The sequence below is a fragment of the Lissotriton vulgaris genome, unplaced genomic scaffold (assembly GCF_964263255.1).
Source record: "Lissotriton vulgaris unplaced genomic scaffold, aLisVul1.2 SCAFFOLD_4546, whole genome shotgun sequence".
NCBI classification, from domain to species: Eukaryota; Metazoa; Chordata; class Amphibia; order Caudata; family Salamandridae; genus Lissotriton; species Lissotriton vulgaris.
The window spans coordinates 87,435-106,323 of record NW_028247009.1 but is presented as its reverse complement, the minus strand read 5'-3'; the positions used below and the strand labels follow the sequence as shown (position 1 = coordinate 106,323).

Here is an 18,889-nt window from a genome sequence, read left to right as displayed (position 1 = left end):
TACATCTGCATTTCCTGTGCTTCTAACCAGTTGACTCGATTTTACACTGGCGACGGAGGATGGGATTCGGGGGCAGAGGAGCACAAGAGAAAGTGACGTTCAAACGTAAATAAAAGATTCCGATGATATACTGCAACTGTACCGTGAGTACTACGAGGAGAGTTTCCTGTTGCCTTTTGGGAAACGTATGCTATAAAGTGTGCAGCGCATATTACTAGACGAGAGCAGAGGAATAATTACGATAAAAGAAGGGAAAATTATTCCCTAACCTTCTGCCGGAGACTTGGTTATTCTCATCCTAGGAAGTACCGGCTACGCACCGCTCTCTCATCAGACTGTTGGTTCTAAATACTGTCACCTGGGCGAGCGGTGCTTTGGTTCTGAGGAGAAAGGTCAGAGGTTGGGTGCATGGTGCTGATGGAGCGTGAGGGGTGAACCTACTCATTTACCATACTCACCCGGCCCATATACATATACACATTAGTATTTGAGCAAGTTACCCCTATAAAATACTCTACCAAGATATACTGTTAGGTCCTATACCATTTGACTTACCAATCCTTGTCACCGATACCTAAGGACCTAGGGATCAAAAGGAGTTAGAATAATCGGCATGCACACAAATACATTTCACTTAATCCTTTACCTTCAATAACCACAGACTCGGAGAAAGTTTTAACCTTTTATCTATGAAAATTCTTAAATGTCACAGTCCATACATAATTCTTTGGAGTGATTTCGATAATGAGAATGATTATAAAAACGATAATATGCAAAGCAGATTTAGAACTTGACTTTAGCATTGGAACATAGGAAGGGGAGAGAAAAAGAAACATGCAATGGCAGTTTTTTACGATTATTTTTACCTAAATAAGTGAAGACCTGTAGCGTTCTAATCTAGGACCCTGATCGATACTGTGACCTTATGCCCCTATTCGGCTATAAATCCATTTATTCCCTATATTGGCATAACCGTTCAAGTGCAATATTCAGAAACTCGTCTCTGGCCTCACACGAACAGAGCCACATTCCAGAATAGCTTTCTCTGCCACTTCCTTTGCAACCAATTAGTGCAATGACATAGCAGAAGCTACTATCTGAGATTCCGAGATTAACACTCCGAGTTCTTCAACAAGATAAAAACTCAGCAACCTGGAAATCCCTGCTTGCTGTGTTTTGATTAGTAATAGAACTCTAATGAGCACTGGTAAACGATCACTTCCTAGTGACATCTTTATTGACGTCTTATGTCCAAAAACTTACGTCAAATAAGGCACCTTTCAGGTATAAATATTACTAACGTTGCCTTAAGCAAACGCTGTGCTGAAGCTATCAATGCCATCGCTGTGTTGCTATTGGTTTCGCTGAAGCTGATGCTGCCAGCTATCTCGCTGCTGCTGAAGAAGCTGTCATGCTGATGATACCATAGCTGCTATCGCTACTGCTATCGCTGCTAACTAGCGAACGATGGTGTGGTGAACTTAGGAGCTGAACAGCCGTCCCCTGCAAAGAGCCCAGCAGATGCAAGCTGCCCGCGGACGCTGCCCCTCCTCCTCCTCGACACGCTGAGAAGAGACGCTGTTTTTCTCCTGCAGAGAAATCCAGCTCCGGCGTTTCTGGTCTACCCTTGCGGGTGACTGGGATATCGAGTCCTGAGGGAGATACCAGACCTCCATCATTCTATTCCAGAGGTATGGTGTTGACTAAACCCTTGAGAGAGAATTCGTGAAGCAAACCTTGGCAAAACCAACTTAACTTAAAGCTACTTACTCACTCCCCTCCCAAGTATTAGGCTTAGGTCAGGTACACTGGGGTAGGCGTAGTTAGAAGCACCAGTTGAGTATTTTAGCCTAATGTATATATGAATGTATATATGTTTTATTCATTTTAAATCATTGTGTGGCTAAGAAACCATATCAATGCTTTTACAGTATTATTTCGCAATACTTATCTTACTGTACGAACTTTTTATAATAACAAGTCTTGCAATTTTGGCAATTCATTTCTCTTGTATGAGAAGAAAGACTGTTCAATAAATGTTACCTTTTATTGACAACGCCCGTCTCTCTATTCTCTACATATTGTGAAAGTAATCTGCACCAACCTGACTGAGTAAAATAACTGTCTATTGTTTCACACGACCCTAGAGATTGACTCTTGATCTGAGGAGCAAAGTTGTCATGTTGCACGGTTGTTGGAAAACTGAATCCCTTCTTGGCTGTGCCAGGGAAGCTGATCACTTCCTATTTCAGTCAAGAAAGTTTCCAGTGACCTCTGAGCTAGTTGGTAACAAACCCAATTAAGTTTAGCATAGTCAGTGGAGGCCTGGAAGATCCGCACTTCTACGTCGATACTACTGTTTATGTTATTCCAATGCGCAGGGCCTATTGGGAAAATAGGAACTACACTACAGACCAACCCTGGCCATGGGCTGGGATAAGGGCAGGACCTCAGGAAATGCAGATGCCAGATGGAACAGGTGTAGACCAGGGAAACCAGAACAGGTACAGACCAAATTGGATCCGGACAGGACCACCTCCGGCTAGAACCGGCACCCGCAGCTAAAGGGAAGAACGTTAGCGTTGGACCCTCTCTCTGCAGCTAACAGTTGAACCTCGAATAGGTCAGCAAATCCACGCGCCAGCACCTCAACTCCCGAGCCCCAATTGGGTTATCGAATTTTCTGACAGAGTGCTCCCCTGCACCTCTGCTCCCGATATCCTATTGAGTGCGTTGGATCAGTGACAGGTCAACTATTTGGACAAGTCGGACAAACTAACTAGCTAAGCCTACTCTAGTTATACTATTTTCTAGGGCAAAGTAACACACCCCAATGTTGCAAGTGTCAGGATCCCCAATTTTGATTCGTCAAAGAACGGGGAGAGGTCATCACACCACACCAAAATGAAACTTTTAGAATGAATACTAATTTTATGTTCCCGCTCATCAATTTCATTTTCCCATGCATGTTTATTCCACCCAGCAGTGAATGTAACAGTATTGGTTACAGTTTAGTCCATGCTACAATTCAGCTTCCTCCAGTAGAGGTGAAGGGTCACTCTCCCAGGCGCATCTTCTAGCAAAGCTGTCATTCTGGCACGGTTTCAATGCCATCTGCTTCTTGGACTTGAGACTTTTGTGCAGTTGCAGTTTCTCGAAAGATGGAGTTCAGCGTTATGTGACAGGTCAGTTTATCGTTACATGTAAGAAGGGAAAAGACAGTTTTAGAACACGGAATAAATTAATGCACTGTATACCACTTTTCTCTACTCTATTCCCATTATTTTATATTTAACTGAAGCATTAGGATTAGGCAGAACGAACAGCTTAGCAAAAGCAGCAGTGCAAGCTTCATGCATGCATTAACGCAGAGCAGCTATCTCAGTTCTAGTGCGCAGAAGCAAAGTTTTCCCTCCAAGCCGAGTGATAAGTCATGTCACATGAGAATGACAGACGCATGCGCAGTAGAAAACCCCGCGTAGCAGCAGCCATTTTAGGCACAAGCGGATTACAGTTAGTAAAAGCACATAGACAAGCATCCCCTAGATACTGATTGTATAATGAAATGCATTTATTAGTACACGAAACATTTTGATTATTACGTTAGCGTTAGGTCGAGAGGACTGAGTACAAGCAAGTCGCTCTACGTGCAAATCCTTGCTCCATCAATGCCAGTTATGTGTCAAATCAGTGCAGTGGAGTATTGGTGAGAAGATTATCGGAGTGGGACGTGTTTAGAGGCAGCACTGGGAACCCTGCTCCGCTCACTTTGCGCTTCACTGGGTGACTTCTGCCAGTGGGACCGCTCAAAGAGGTTGCCTTGCCTGGGTGGACACACTGTGACCGTAAGTTGCGTGCCCAAGGTATCTCTGTGCCCAAGGTATCTGTGTGCGCGTTTCTTCGTAGCGGTGTGCAGCGGATGGAATGCCAGACCAGTCATGCTGACTGGCACACCTTTTGGTGACTGGAGGTGAGGAAACTCTGCGGAGCAACTGTGAGAGATCACCCTGTTAGGTGGGTGGCTCCCGCTCTGAGGGGAAGATTGTGGGTTGTCTCGAAGTCCCTATCCCAACGCACGATCCCTTGCCGGTCTGGATGACCGGCACAGCTTTACTAGTGAATATTACCAGGGAACCAGTGCTCAGGCTGCCAAAGGGAGTTTTGAACAGCTGCCGGTCACGCTGACTGTCACAGCCTTCCCTCACACGCTTTTGTCAAAAGTTACATCGTACGCAGTGTCAACACCGCGGAGAGGCATTTGCAGGAGCCCTTGTTGCCTCCGAATCTAGCGTGTGAACAAACTTCAGGGAGAACTATCCTGCTACCTGAGGGGGAAGTCACAAAGGAGACTTGAGGTTTTTTTTCCTCGTTTTTAATTTTTTAAATTTTTTATTTATTTTAAAGAAAAAAGACTGTTGAACTCGACGAGCAGAGTGTGAGAGGAGCTCTGACACTTGCAGTAACAGATCAGTTAGCAAACTGCGCCACCTAGTGGACTTCCACCATTAATTCTCCTCATTTAGTTTTCTATGTCTTCTATGCTACTGGAGTTGCTTTCATTCACTTCCTGAAAACATATTGCTGTCCTCTGCATACTTGTGGTCAGACTAGAGTATTGTGTAAGTTTAGTAGAGTAAGGTACTTTGCACGTTTATTACCAAGGGAAATACCACAGGGCACCTTCCCCTCTATCATTTATCTAAACACTTTTTAGTCATTATCCAGAATGTCACACCTCCACCATTTATTCTGTCCACTCCAGGGAAGCCAGCTCTTATGTAGAATAAGTGGAAAAAGGTTTTCCAGAATTATGCAGTAGAATGTTGACCAAACTTGGGGCTTGAAAGGAAAGTGGCTTTGCTGATGTATTACCTGGGTGCTGAAGGGAAATAGATATTAGAACATCTTCCTATTCTGAATGCCAATGATTCGAGAGGGTTGAATGAAAATGAGGTAAGTCTGAAAAAACTAGACATCCATTTCTTGCCAAAGATAAGCACCATTATGGAACAATACCATTTTGGAAATGGAGGACAGAAGGAGAGAGAAACAGTAGAGGAGTTTGTATCTGAGCTGCGGCTACATTCAAGTTTGGGGGAGCCTGTGAGAAGTGGATACATGACCAATTTCTCTTAACTTGTAAGACTGAGCGTGTACGTGAGGAGTTATGGCTGAAATATGACCCGCCTCTTAGGAAAGTACTCATTGTGGCGAAAGAAGTCGAACACATGATGCAATGTGTGAGTGAAATAAAGCAGGATAGCGAGGGAAAAGCCACAGTGAGTGAAGTTTCTGTGGAGAGTGAAACTGTGCTTGCAGTCAAAGGGCTAAAAAAGGAACAGAAAGAGGTTAAGGGGAGTTGGGGTTTCAAAGGAAACTGTTACAGGTGTGGCAAACCGGGTCACTTGGCGAATGTCAGGGACTGCCCCGCCCTAAAAACAACATGCAACAAGTGTGGAAGGAGGTGACACCTCAGACAATGCTGCAGAAGCAATGCTAATTACAGGAAACAGAATAGGGAGGGCACTACCCATGTCTTTGATGAGATAGTGTTACAGGTTCAGGGTCAGTCGGTGGCAATCCTAAGGATTTTATAGCTGTGGAAGAGACTAAAATTGAAGCGATGTTTGATTCATGTTCCAAACTGACAATTATATCCGCAGAAGACTTTGAGAAAGTGTCAAAAGGTAAATTGACACAGCAGAAAATGGATGTAACACCGGGAGGTTATGGTGGGAAGCCCATACAAATGAAGGGTTACTTCTCGGGCACGGTAGGCTACAGGGACAGGCTGGCGGTCGCAAAGATTTATGTGTTCAAGAAGGGGGACAACATACTGGGGTGGCAGGCCCAAAAAGACTTGAACATCTACGTCAATCCTAACTAGAATCCCCAGATATTAGTACAGGAGGTGGGGAAAACCCCGAAAGGGATAGAGGAAGAGTTCAAAGAGGTCTTCACAGAGAAATTAGGTTGCCTCAGAAACTATGCCCACAGAATAAAACTCAAAGTAAATTCCAAACCTGTCTCAGGCAGGTTTAGGAATCTGCCCATTTCCAAACAGGAGGCTGTGAGGGAGGAGTTGGAGAAGTTGTGCAGGTTGAAGATGAACAAACCAGTAGAGGCCACTGTGTGGTTGGCACCCATTGTTGCAGCCAAGAAGGGAGATGGGACAGTGCACTTGTGCATTGATCTTAGAGCGTTGAACAAGGAAGTCATAGTTGATAAGTACCCCCTGCTGAACATTTCGCAGATGATGAGCACGTTAGAGGGGGGCAAAGGTATTCACCGCACTGGATCTGACCTCGGCCTACTACCAAGTCAGTCTCCACACTGACTCACAAGAACTCACAGCCTTTATTACGCCCATGGGGGGCATACAAATTCAAGCGGATGACGTTTGAACTAGTGTCTGCCGCAGCGTTGTTTCAAAGGATAATTAGCAACCTCCTTAAGGGCATTCCTGGGGTTATGTGCTACCCGGATGATGTGCTGATCTTCGAAGGGGATGGCAAACAACACAAGCTCAGGCTAAGACAGGTCATGGAGAGATGCAAAGAACAAGGAATCGCGGTGAAGAAGGAAAAGTGCAAGATTGGCTGTGCTGAAATAGTTTCTGGGCCATAGGGTGACAATGGAGGGCATTCGCCCCAAATAAGATCTTCAAAACACAATTATCAACCTTGCCCCACCCAAAAGCAAAGGTGAAAAAAAAATCCTTTTTGGGGAATTTTATAGTAAATTTGTGCAGAACTTTGTCAGACGCAACCTGCTCAGGAAAGGGGTGACTTTCGACTGGAGTGTGGAGTGCCAGAAGGAGTTTGAAGATACGAAAAAGGCATTAGCTGACGCCCCGAACCTCAAATCTTTTATACCTGGCAGGAAGACCGTGCTAACCTCTGACGCCAGTTCGAAAGGATTGGGAGCAGTTCTAATGCAGAGCGGAGAAAGAGCGGAAGAAACAATAGCATTTGCATCGCGCTCGCTACGTAAGGCCGAGTTCAATCACTCTGTAATCGAGAAAGAAGCACTAGCGGCGCATTGGACCAAAAACAAATTCAGAGACTTAGTGTGTGGAATGAAGTTTAACCTGAGGACAGATCATAAGCCCTTGGTCGAAATCTTAAGTAAGAAAGGGATAGACTCCATCTCAAGCAGGATCAGACGATGGGTCGTGAACCTCCAAGAGTACTTGTCTGAGGTGGAATACGAGCCTGGAGTGAGGAATCTTGCAGCTGACTGTCTTTCTCGCCTGGTGAGTGAGGGTCAAGATGAAGCAGTCGATGTGGAGGAGGTTAATAAGACTGATAAAGAGATGCAGGTGGAAAACATGTTCGTCATCACTCAAGGAGCCATTGAAGAAGAACGCTTGAAGGAAGCTCTAAGAGCCGACGTGCTCCTACAGAAATTTTGTGAAAAGACAAAGGGTCGGACTGACCAAGACAAGCGGAAATATACTCTTAGACCATTATGGATGGTCAGTAAGGAACAATCCATCACCAATGAGTGTTTCTTTTCAGGGGTACAAGGTTGGTCCCTCCCGAGATCTTGAGAGAGAGTTTAGTCAACCTGGCCCATGAGGGGCACTTGGGAATTACCAAAACCAAGCAAAGATTGTGGCCAGACTACTGAGAGGAGAATAAGAGACTGTGTGCAATGTTCCGCCAGTGATCAGACTGTGTGCCATGTTCCGACAGTGACCAGGTTCTAAAACTGCACACACCTCTTTTGCAGTGTAGGCCTCCTCCTGTGCGTCGCTGGGTGGATTTGGCTTTAGACATTGTGGGTCCATTGACCGGGGAACATTGTACACCCTACATCTTGGTACTCATAGATCTTTACTCCAGGTGGCCAGAAGTGACATCATAAACTTTATACTAGAAGTATTCATCAGGGAAGGTTTGCCAAGTAGCTTATTGATGGACAATGGGGTGCAACTCTGCTCTAAAGAAATGAGAGAATTCTTATAGTTTAATGGTGATTGTACACAAGCGGTGTGCACTCTATCACCCAGAGACGAATGAGATGGTCGAATGATTCAATAAGACCGTCAAGGAGGGGATCCATCTAGCGAAGGCTAGTGGGTTGTGTTGGAAGGAGGAGGTCTTGAAACGTCAGGAAGCCTACAGGCTGACCCCTCTTAAAACTACTGGCATGACACCATTCGAATTGCTTAGAGCTAGAAAACCCAACACAAGGTTAGTACCTTGGTGGATGAAGTGTACAAAGGTTGGACAGGCCACTCTAAAGAGTCACAGTGGCGGGACAGAGAACATAAAGCCATGAGTGATAGGAAGACCAGGTTCAATAGGTTACATACTGTCAAGTACGTGATATTCCAGGTGGGAGATCTGGTCAAAATCAAAGCACCCACGAGCAGACCAAATTGGTCCGAGTTAACTGAGCCTACCAAGATTGTAAAGTTATTCCAGAATGCTGTCAAGACACAAGAAGGGAAGATTTGGAATTTGGGGAGGGTGGTAAGGTACTCTGCTCCCACCGTGGACACCGACAACACACTAAGGGTTTGGAGCGAAACTCGGACAAGGGGCGATTCGCCTGAGCCGGGTTGTTCAGGACAGGCCAACCCCTTTCCCAGGACAAGTCACAGGAAAGTTTGCCGCCTGAGGTATTTGGAGCACTATGTTACTAAATAAGTATTCTTATCTATTCTCTTCTGTTATGTTCGATATGTTCCTTGTTGTGTAAAGGAGAGGGATGTGTGGTATCCTCTGGTGTAGGGGGAACCCTGACCGTGCCACTCACCCTCTCCCCTGTGTTTACATTGGTTGACACCACTGTGACATGCTGTAGAATGTCACAGTGGCGAATGTTCTGAGGCGAACTCCGTGAGAGAAGGCTTCCAAGATGAACAGCTGTGGCTGGGGTCCTTTCATTGTACATAAAGAAATAAACATCACATTTTGTACATCTGCGTTTCATGTGCTTCTAACAAGTTAACTTGATTTTACACACTGCTTACATTCAGACGCCTGTTGAGAGGCAAGATGGGCTGTCAGATCCTTGTACCTTGGATCCCTGCTGAGGAACTGAACCAGCAAAATGGATCATCATGGGAGGAGCTCCAGCAGACTGCATGTACTAGATAGCTTTTCTGATGGCATAGGAAATATGAGCTACTGGTTACTGGACAGCGTGACAATGCTGCATCATTCATAGCCATCGGGGATGGTGGAAGCAGCCACGCTGGTTAATTTTAGCCATATGGAAGCCGTGAAATGGAACTAGAACTTGCACTACTTGCCCATGATGCCTAACTATGGATACAATATATCATTGTGGAAATCATTTTACAGCGCCGTATTTTTAAATTGCATTTTCGTGTTGTGATGACTTGTTTATTTTAATCTGATACCTCTTACCTGGTGCAGAGGGCCACGAGGGCTCCGGGGTGTGATTAGACACCAAAGGGAGGGTTGCACTACCGAGCAGCTACCCGGACGGGCGCCATTTTGGTGGTCCAGGGTTAGCGCTCTAGACTTTGTCCCCGGAGATAGATTTAAACAGGGCTGGCGCAACCGCGCAACCCTGGAGAACTCCTGAGGCGTGAGCTGGGAGAAGAATAGTCAGCTGGTGACTCTGCCCGCTTATCACCGCTTATATTGCACCTAGCTTTATTTAGGAGGAATATCATTTTGAAAATTATTTTACAGCGCCGTATTTTTAAATTGCATTTTCGTGTTGTGATGACTTGTTTATTTTAATCTGATACCTCTTACCTGGTGCAGAGGGCCACGAGGGCTCCAGAGTGTGATTAGACACCAAAGGGGGTTGCACTACCGAGTAGCTACCCGGACGGACGCCATTTTGGTGGTCCAGGGTTAGCGCTCTAGACTTTGTCCCCGGAGATAGATTTAAACAGGGCTGGCGAGAATGCGCAGCAGGCGCGCCGGCAGTGCGCCGAAGGCGCGCCAAAGGCAAGCTGGTCTGAGCCCGTCCGTGCCTGGTCCGAGCTTAGCGCCATGAACCCTGCCGGTCACACTAGTGGGAGGCGACCTAAGATCACATATAAGGCAGATACACTAAAAAACTGAATGGGCTAGGGAGAAAACCCAATTGTATGGTTTTAAATCCGGATAAGGGGCTACCATTAAGCCCGTTTGCCTGTTCAGGCTGTATGAGTGTGATCCCAGCCATACTAATGTCCCCCATTGAGGCCTTATCTAGAACAATTTTAGGAAAAGATAAAGCAGGGGTGCTAAATTTTGACTGCCTCCTTTTGAACGGCAGGTCGCTGGTAAAGCACAGCCTGGAATGTGCTTTGTTAATTCAGGAGGAAAACATTAAAATTGCTTTTGTGACCGAATCATGGACTGATGCGGCCTCAGGCCCGGACTTAGTGAAAGCCACTCCCCCTGGTTACCTTAGTTACACGAGAGATCACCCACTGAGAAAAGGGGGGGATTGGTAGTAATATATCATAATTCCCTCAACGCCTTTTTTCACCCCTTAACTGTGGATGGATGTGAAGCAGTAGCGTTCAACTTTACCTTGGTTAATCATCATTCATTCAATAGTTGTTTAGTCTACAGACCCCTAGGGCTTAAAAATATCTTCCTGAGCTTGGTCGGAAGTATACTGGAGGAGGGGCTATGCTCAAAGGCCTTTACGGTCTTGGGGGATTTTAATTTCCATTTGGAAAACCTCCTAGATACGGACACCAATGCACTTATTGAACTGATTGATGGTGCCGAGCTTAAACAACTGGTTAGGGGACCTACGCACAATGCTGGCCATACCCTGGATGGGCTTTTTTCGAACCACCCTACTTTGGATTTTACTAAATCTATCCCGGTTACCTGGATTGATCACAGGGCATTGTTATTTGCCATCTCGGTGCCAAAATCTCAAAGGGGGTGGTGTCCGCCCAAAGTAGCCAGGACATGTAGGGCCTGGAACAAAGTTGAGGGTAGAGCACTGGAAGACCTTCTGCTTCCCTCTAAGAAGCCTCTCCCATCAGAGGTTGAGGCGGCGGCCTTCGCTCATACAAGCTGGATTGAAAAAGTCTGTGCGATCCTTGCTCCACCTAAACTGCCTTTCCTGGCTAGAGCCCAGCCTTCAGCACCGTGGTTTTCTGAGGAATTAAGAAACCAAAAGTTGGGATGTAAAAAACTGGAAAGGGTGTGGCGTAAGGAATACAGGGATAGTGATAGAACGCTTCTCAAACAAAGCTTTCTATCATACAAAAAAATGGTGGGGAGGGCAAAACAGGATTACTATACTAATCGCATAAACCTCGCTAAGAACTCTGCGAAGGAACTGTTCATAACGATGTCCGCTTTGGCTACTCAGACACCTGCGGCCATCCCCACGAGTCCTGAATTATGTGAAGTACTTGCCAAATTCTTTTTAGGGAAAGTTGAGACTATCTTTAAAGCCTTCTCTAGCCTGGAGAGGTCGAACTGCAAGACAAATGCACCAGAAAATGAAATGGAGCTTACAGTAGGGCAAAAATTGGATTGCTTTTCACCTGTAAATGGTGAAGAAATCACACGTTTATTGCTAGAGGCAAGATCAGGCGATCCATCAGATCCTTGCCCTGTGTTGTTACGGACTCATTCGCCGCCATTGACCACGCTGGGCTCCAACTCTGACACTGTGTTTTTACATCGGAAGTTGGTTGCCTCGATTCGACACACCGCTCCTGCCCCAACCATCACACCCTCTACAATCAATCAGAATATCGCAACACGAACGAGCAAGGCTTGATATTCTCATGTACGTGTCAGGTCGAATCTATCTATCACAATCGAGATATTTTTATCAATGGTCAACATAAAAAAACAATTGCCCACACGATAACTGTTCCCTTTCCTGAACTACTACTTACAGAAAAGCATACCCAATATTGAGACTGCCTGATACGTGTTGCGCCACCTGTGTTCAGAACTTTGGACGCCACCGTCAATGAGCACGTTTTAATCTCTCAAGAGTTTATTTTAGAGTGGTTCTTATCAAGATGAGTGCCTAACAACGATGAAGCCTTATATAATCGTAATATTCGTCTGTATGAAGAATTAAAGACAGCAAGGTAACGAAAATACAGGGCATTATATACACCATACCTTTTGAACCAGCAAACCCTGAAAAAACGTATGAAAAGTGATTACTGAAACATGCTGATATTGTCCTGATGAAGACACACTGTGTCGAAACGCGTTGACAGACAGACATCAACTCCGACAATCCGCTTTGGGAATCATCATAGTTTTTAACTTTCCCTTCAATACTAGAGACTACTATAACTGAATACTGTACTCTCTTTTTTTATTGTTTTTTTTATACAATTCTTGTATTTGATTGAACATGTTTTTCAATTTTTATCAATGCTATTAAATTTCATATGTTATTATAATTATTGGTTACATCATCTTCTTTTACCTGTTTTTATATTGTTATACTAAGTTTTTGCCAGTTATCTACATTGTTTTTGCCTGGATACTTTATTTTGCTATCGACTGTGATTAAACGTGCCCCAGGTCTGATAGTTACATCGCTGGTGATTGTCTTTAATAATGTGCTTACGACAGGAGGCTTCCCATCTTGTTGGACTCATGCCTCTATTTTGCCCCTACTCAAAAAACCAAATTTGGATATCAGGGACCCAAATAAGTACCGCCCAATAGCGAGGCTCCCTCTACCAGCCAAATTAATAGAAAAGATATTGAATAGTCAATTAAGCTCCTTCCTCTCGGCCACTCAAACACTTGACCCCTCCCAACATGGCTTTAGAGCCAACCATAGCACGGAATCCGCCCTCATCAAAACAACTGAGGAGATTAGAGCGGTGACCGATGCGGGAGGGAGGGCTGCCCTGGTGTTGTTGGACCTCTCCGCGGCCTTCGACACGGTCCACCATGGGATCTTACTTGACCGTCTGCAGGCTTGCGGAGTAAAAGGAAATGCGTTTGACATTCTTAAAGCCTTCCTGTCCAGTAGAGTCCAAAGTGTGGTGTTAGGAGACTATGAATCAAAACCTTTCAACTTGCCCTGTGGAGTTCCTCCGGGCTCGTCCCTAAGCCCCACGTTATTCAATATTTATGTCAGCTCTTTGGCACCAGTAATTCGGGCCTTCGGCTTTGATCTTACATCATACGCTGACAACACCCAGATCGTGGTGTCTTTACTACCAGGGATGGAAGATGGAGTTGCAAGGAATTTTCAAGACTGTATGCTGGCAATCGGAAACTGGATGGCAGTTAACTGCCAAAACTAAATTCAGCTAAAACTGAAGTCACAGTGTTTGGGTCTAATACTAACTTTTGGAGTCCAAATTGGTGGCCAGAGCGGATGGGCAAGGTGCCTACCCCCGTAGCTAAAGTGAAAAACCTGGGGGTACTGATCGATGATCAACTTACCTTTCGTCCCCAAGTCAACGCGTTGTCTTCCTCTATTGCTCAAATCCATCCGTAAGATCCTACCATTTATTCCAGGTAGTGACAGAAAAACAGTGGTCACGACGCTGTTCATGGCGCGGCTGGACTACTGCAATAGTCGATTTCTTAGTGCCCAACAGGGGGTACTTAACAAACTGCAGGTACTGCAAAATGCGGCAGCCAGGCTCATTCTGGGGATTCCAAAATGTGCCCCTGTGTCCCAGGAGCTAGCTAAACTCCATTGGCTCCCAGTGCGAAAGAGGATTCTATTCAAAGCATTATGCCTAGTTTTTATGACCTTACAAGGCATGGGACCATCATTCTTTCGGCAGTATTTTTATTGGTATTGTCCGACTAGAAAGCTCAGATCAGCAGATCTGGGGTTGATTGTAATGCCTCGTACTAGAAGAGCGCGCTGGGGAGGCAGAAGCTTTGTGTTCGGCAAACCAAAGCCTGGAACGCCTTGCCCCTTGCCCTCAGAAAAATGATGGACCTCATGGCCTTTAGAAGAGCATTGAAGACCTGGCTATTTACCAACTAATTCCCGACCCGCCCTTTCCTCTGGAGTGACACTTAGCGCCAGGACACCTACGGGTAACAGAGCGCTGTACAAATGTCAATAAATAAATATAGAAGCCATTACTGATGTGGTTCCCCGTAGGTATTTAGACTTCTGTTCTGTTGACCCTGTTCACGGCCAAACACTACACCAGGTTATCAACCTTTTCAGTGATGGAAAAAAAGTGTCCATGTCTAGCTTGACTGGAATTGTCAATTTGAAATACATTGAGCTGTCTCAATGAAATAGGAAGGATAATAGCTCTAGTCTTTGAGAACCCATAGATTCCAGGAGAAGGAAGTCACAAGAAATCTTAGGAATCCTGCACATGCCAAAAACCTGAGCCAATGATGGACCTGCAATGGCATAGATTAAGCAGCGGATTGTTAAGAAGACCTTCTAAGAAAGCAGGAAGGACTTCAACAGCAGGTGGAGACTCTTACGATTGCTCTTCCTTTAACCTCTTGGCATTTTGCGCTAGAGAGAGGAGCTCATCAGACATTGTAAGAGAACTAGATCAAAGTACCCAAATGGCAGGGATACCAGCCATTAAACTTGGCGAGATAAACCAACGCTGATGAAAATGACAATTTCTGCTGCATGGAGAAGGCCATCACTTTGATGTTCAGTGCCACAATTCTGCCAATCTGATATAGGTAACAGACATTCAACTACTCTCCGGATTTGGCAGCAAATGGTAAAAAAAAGTCTTGTAGGGCACCCACCAGAATCCTTGAATCGGTACAAAAGGAGGGCCAACATTCTAGAGAAGTAAACAAGCATTTGCACAGCCAATATATTTCACTTATGCAAAATCTGTTGGCTTTGTCAATGTCATAGTGCTTTTTAAAATATTATTTATATCAAATACCTAAATAAAGTAAAAACAGGAGACCCCTATAGTATTAATATGTTGCCTAGGTGTCCATTAAACTTACAGTTGTGCCAGTTGGCACACCTTCAACCAGATGGGAGCACCTCTTCCCATGTTTCCTCGTTTCTTCGTACTTCTGAGCTTTGAATTTATCCCTAAACTGGTCCATAGTGTCATCGTCTTCTGCTGAAGCCATTACAGTATAAGTTACAACTTCTTTAGTTCTCGGGTTCATCCATGCACAACATGCCATATGATTTCATCTTCCTGCTCTTATTTTCTTTAGGGTGGAAAAACAGAGTACAAAGATGGAATCATATGGCATGTTGTATGCACATGCTCGTGTACTAGGTAATCTCAAAAACAAACTAACAACATGTGCGTATTGTGATGGCCGATCTACCAATAACAAGTTGAGTTGTTCCTGACAGAAGTAATAGGGTCAATACAGGAGGGGATGAGCACAAATAGGGAGCAAGGGCCCTCACACACCCCGGAGGGTGTCATGCTTCATCATAGGGCAGTCCCTCATTGGGGAGGTGCTTCAATGCCCAGTGGGCACTAGGAGGGGGCTCTTTATCTGAGATCTTTTAACCTGCCTGTTATGCCTTTTTGATGAAGAGGCATATCGTCAGGACCTAAATACCATATTATTTACTCAATGAGGGGTGGAGAGTATAAATGTGTCAACATAAATCCATACCCTCTCCAAAATACACCATCTGCATTTGGGTTCCTCATAAGAAGGGACCTAGATAGTGATGGAGGCAGGAAAGGGCTGCCGCTCTGGACTCTCGCGTCACTTACGACTCCTCAATGGAGGTCTTGTGGCTCTTTGGACCTACCCTCGAGATTTCGGAGCCGCTCGAACTGCCATGTTGGAATAGAAAAAGCTTATATATAATACTTGTAGAAGAAAGCAGAAAAATGGTAAACTATTTAATAAACGCATACCACGATTGGTGGTGTTTTGTTAGTCTCTTTATTGCTCGAAGCATTTTACCTTATAATGTACTTGATATTTTTCCACTGAGCAAGTGCTGCTTCTTCGCAGTGCGGTTCATTGACAACCTAAAATATCAGAACAGAGCTCTTCTCTGCACTCGAGGAAAAAGGCCAGAGACATATGAAGATTAATGAGAAATAAAAGGTTCATTGAATTTTAAAAAAAATCAAATCATTGAAGTCACTGAGGGTTTCAGTTGTGAATCTTTTTAATAAGTGGACTGCGGCGCAGAGATGTTGTTCTTCTTCAATTATTAAGGGTAGATGACCGCATTATAAAAGAAGTAATTATTTTTGTTATTGTGTAGGTTTTCCTCTCTCCTCCCTGTGTAATCCCGTTGCCTGACAGTTGCATATAGTCCTCAGTTGCTTCCTGCAGGTTATTTCCTGGCTTCTGAGTTCTGCCCGACAACGTTGCTGCCCTTGGCTTGGATTAATACACACCAGGAACAATGCCCTTGTATGGGTTCCATGCAGATGCCCAACACGCTTGACAATTATTCTGCCTAACCAATTAAAAGAACACCGTGAATTAATGCATAAGTTTACTTTCCTCCTTGCATGTGGTCTCCTTCCTCCTAGCGTGGAATGGGCGAGTAGAACAGACCACAGTGGCTGTTGTGGAAGATGAACAGTCTCAATGCTCCTCAAACTGGGTTGACCTTGCTAGCTGTGCGTTGATGACCGGTTTTAGTATAATTATTTATATAAACAAGACTTAAGCAAATTGATAAGCAGTAGCAAAAGGTTGGCAACGTTTTTACCCATCAGCTATTTTAACTAAGCTTAATCGTGTGCCATATCTGTAAGCAGGTGTGAATTAAAAAGGTATTTACCTCTGACATCTGAACCTGGCCAATATGTCAGTGTGTTGTGTTATTGGGAAAGGTTTAGAATTCTGCCACTGGTGCTTTTGTTGATGGACTGCAATTGATGTCTGCCAGTCAGCTTGACAACTAACAAAAAGTGTAGAGCGGGAAACAGTTTTCTGCAAAAGAAGTAAAACAACGCACTGGTTGATGCAGTACAACTGCATTCACAATTTAATGGTCTAAAGAAAGCCCCATTGGGTATTTTGAGAGGGAGGCGTTGGAATCCAAGGCTGTTTTGCTTGCAACTTGCGCGCTGCTTTGTTTCTAATGCCTTAACAGCTTATCGCATTGCAGTACAAGTATTACATCGAGGGCTGTATTACACTGCAGAATGTAAACGTAAAAATCTGATTTCCCAAGTCACATTCGATCTTTTTCTACTTTGGATATTATATTGGCCCTTGGGTTCCTTTTACGAATTGTTAGGCCTCAAAGTTGCGGAAATGATAAGACCTTGATTGCTTAGTAAATAATAAACGAACAAATGCAAATACACACTTTTGGTGTCTGGTGTAGCACAAGAGTGGGTCCCTTCTTCGGCCTGACCTGGCTAGGGTGGGGGATGCAGGTGAATGTGTGTGTTACTATCGTAGCGTTGGTTCCAGCAAAGCGGATGCAAACAGTACCTGGGCAACAGGACACTGTTGAGAGAAACACACAAGAAGGAACAGGAAATAGTATGCTACAGCCAATAAAAACGGAGTAAAAGTAAGTGGCAAGCGCATGAACCAATGGCAGGGGGTTAGTAATAAAATATTACTTAAAAAAAAAAAACTTACCTGAAGCAGACGTCCGCCTCGCCTCTCGCGTCACGTCGCAATTCCTCTTCTCCTCCCTGCCGCCTCTGTGACAGACTCCCATCCCTGCACTGTTCTCATAGGAGAGCAGTGCAGAGATTCCCATGTGCGGGCTGAAAGGATGCTCAGGTCAGAGAGTCTGTGGGGCTGAGCAGCCGGGCCCGGGGAAACCGAAGTGCGCATGTGTGTTTTGGTCGGCCTAGGATGGCCGGCTAAAAATGCGTACATAGCACTTCTCCTCCCCCTCCCATGCCTCGGTTCCGCCCCTCCCCACATCGCTGCCTCACAACCGCCACTGAAAAATAAAACGATGCTCCAACATCGTTTTATTTTTCATTTGCTGGCCCTGAGCCGAGCAGTGGGGCAACGCTCCTCCGCCATTGCGGAAGAGCAGCCGCTGGGTGTTGCACAGATTGTTTGACAGACTCTATATGGCATTGCAAAGAAAGTTTAGGATTATAATTTTGTGTGTTTTTGAAGAAGACCACTGTTAGTGTCAGATGCAGACAATGTGATTACACGTGGCTGTAGCATGCAAATACCGAAATTGTGTTTTATTTATTTATTTATTTTAAATGAAGGGAAACTTCAAGAACCAGGTGGAGGTAATCCGTAGTACATTTGAGCTTCTGAAGAAGTTTCTGGACAAGGAAGAGCAACAACTTCTGAGCAAACTCGAGAACGAACATAAAGAAAATATGAAGAACATTCAAGAGAAACTGAGTGAGCTGGAGAAGCAACAATGCACCCACAAGGAGCTGATCACAGAGATCGAGGGGAAGTGTCAGCAGCCGGATGTGGAGCTACTGAAGGTGAGAGTTAAATGTCTGTGGAACTAGAGGGAGGAAACGGCAACATGTGGATCTACTGAAAAATTGTATTTAAACTTTTTATATTTTTTTTCATGCACTTTTCAGCACTGCTTGAGATTCTCATAAAATTGCACTGGGAGGGACGAAAACCAGTATCTCTTCGGGCAGAGAAGTTGCGAAGTCATCTAGAGTTGATTTGCTTTCCCCTGCCTTGTATTGCACTAAATGACATAACCTACTGCATCACTTACCTTTTACCTTCTATACATGAACTTTTAAATACATTTAGTACATACATTCTTTATTGCTTTTTGAACATTTTTATTTATCCTCCCCACTCGGCCACAGTTTCTATAGTTCTTAATTTTACTGGCGCAATAAACATGTCAGTTTGCGAGTGTGACTACATTATCTGTTTGAGCTAAAAGAGAACCAATAGCTATACAAGCTGATCTATGGATATATTTAACTTTTTAAAAATGGAAGGTGATGTTATGTCCATTTCCGATTTCTCTTTGATCAGCCTTTGTCCTATAAAGAAATATGCATACTCATTAAAAGCTGAACCCATAC

At 44.6% G+C, this 18,889-nt stretch overlaps 1 protein-coding gene across 1 annotated transcript in view; it reads left to right on the top strand.

The window, feature by feature from the left end:
* The window catches only part of LOC147665673 (E3 ubiquitin-protein ligase TRIM39-like), a gene marked incomplete at its 3' end in the record, with an annotated part of 100,079 nt that overhangs the window by 26,082 nt on the left and 55,108 nt on the right, over nt 1-18,889 (top strand). The window contains exon 3 of the mRNA XM_086949606.1: nt 18,086-18,316. Coding sequence (XP_086805732.1) covers nt 18,086-18,316 — 231 coding nt within the window. The remainder of the gene's footprint in view (nt 1-18,085; nt 18,317-18,889) is intronic.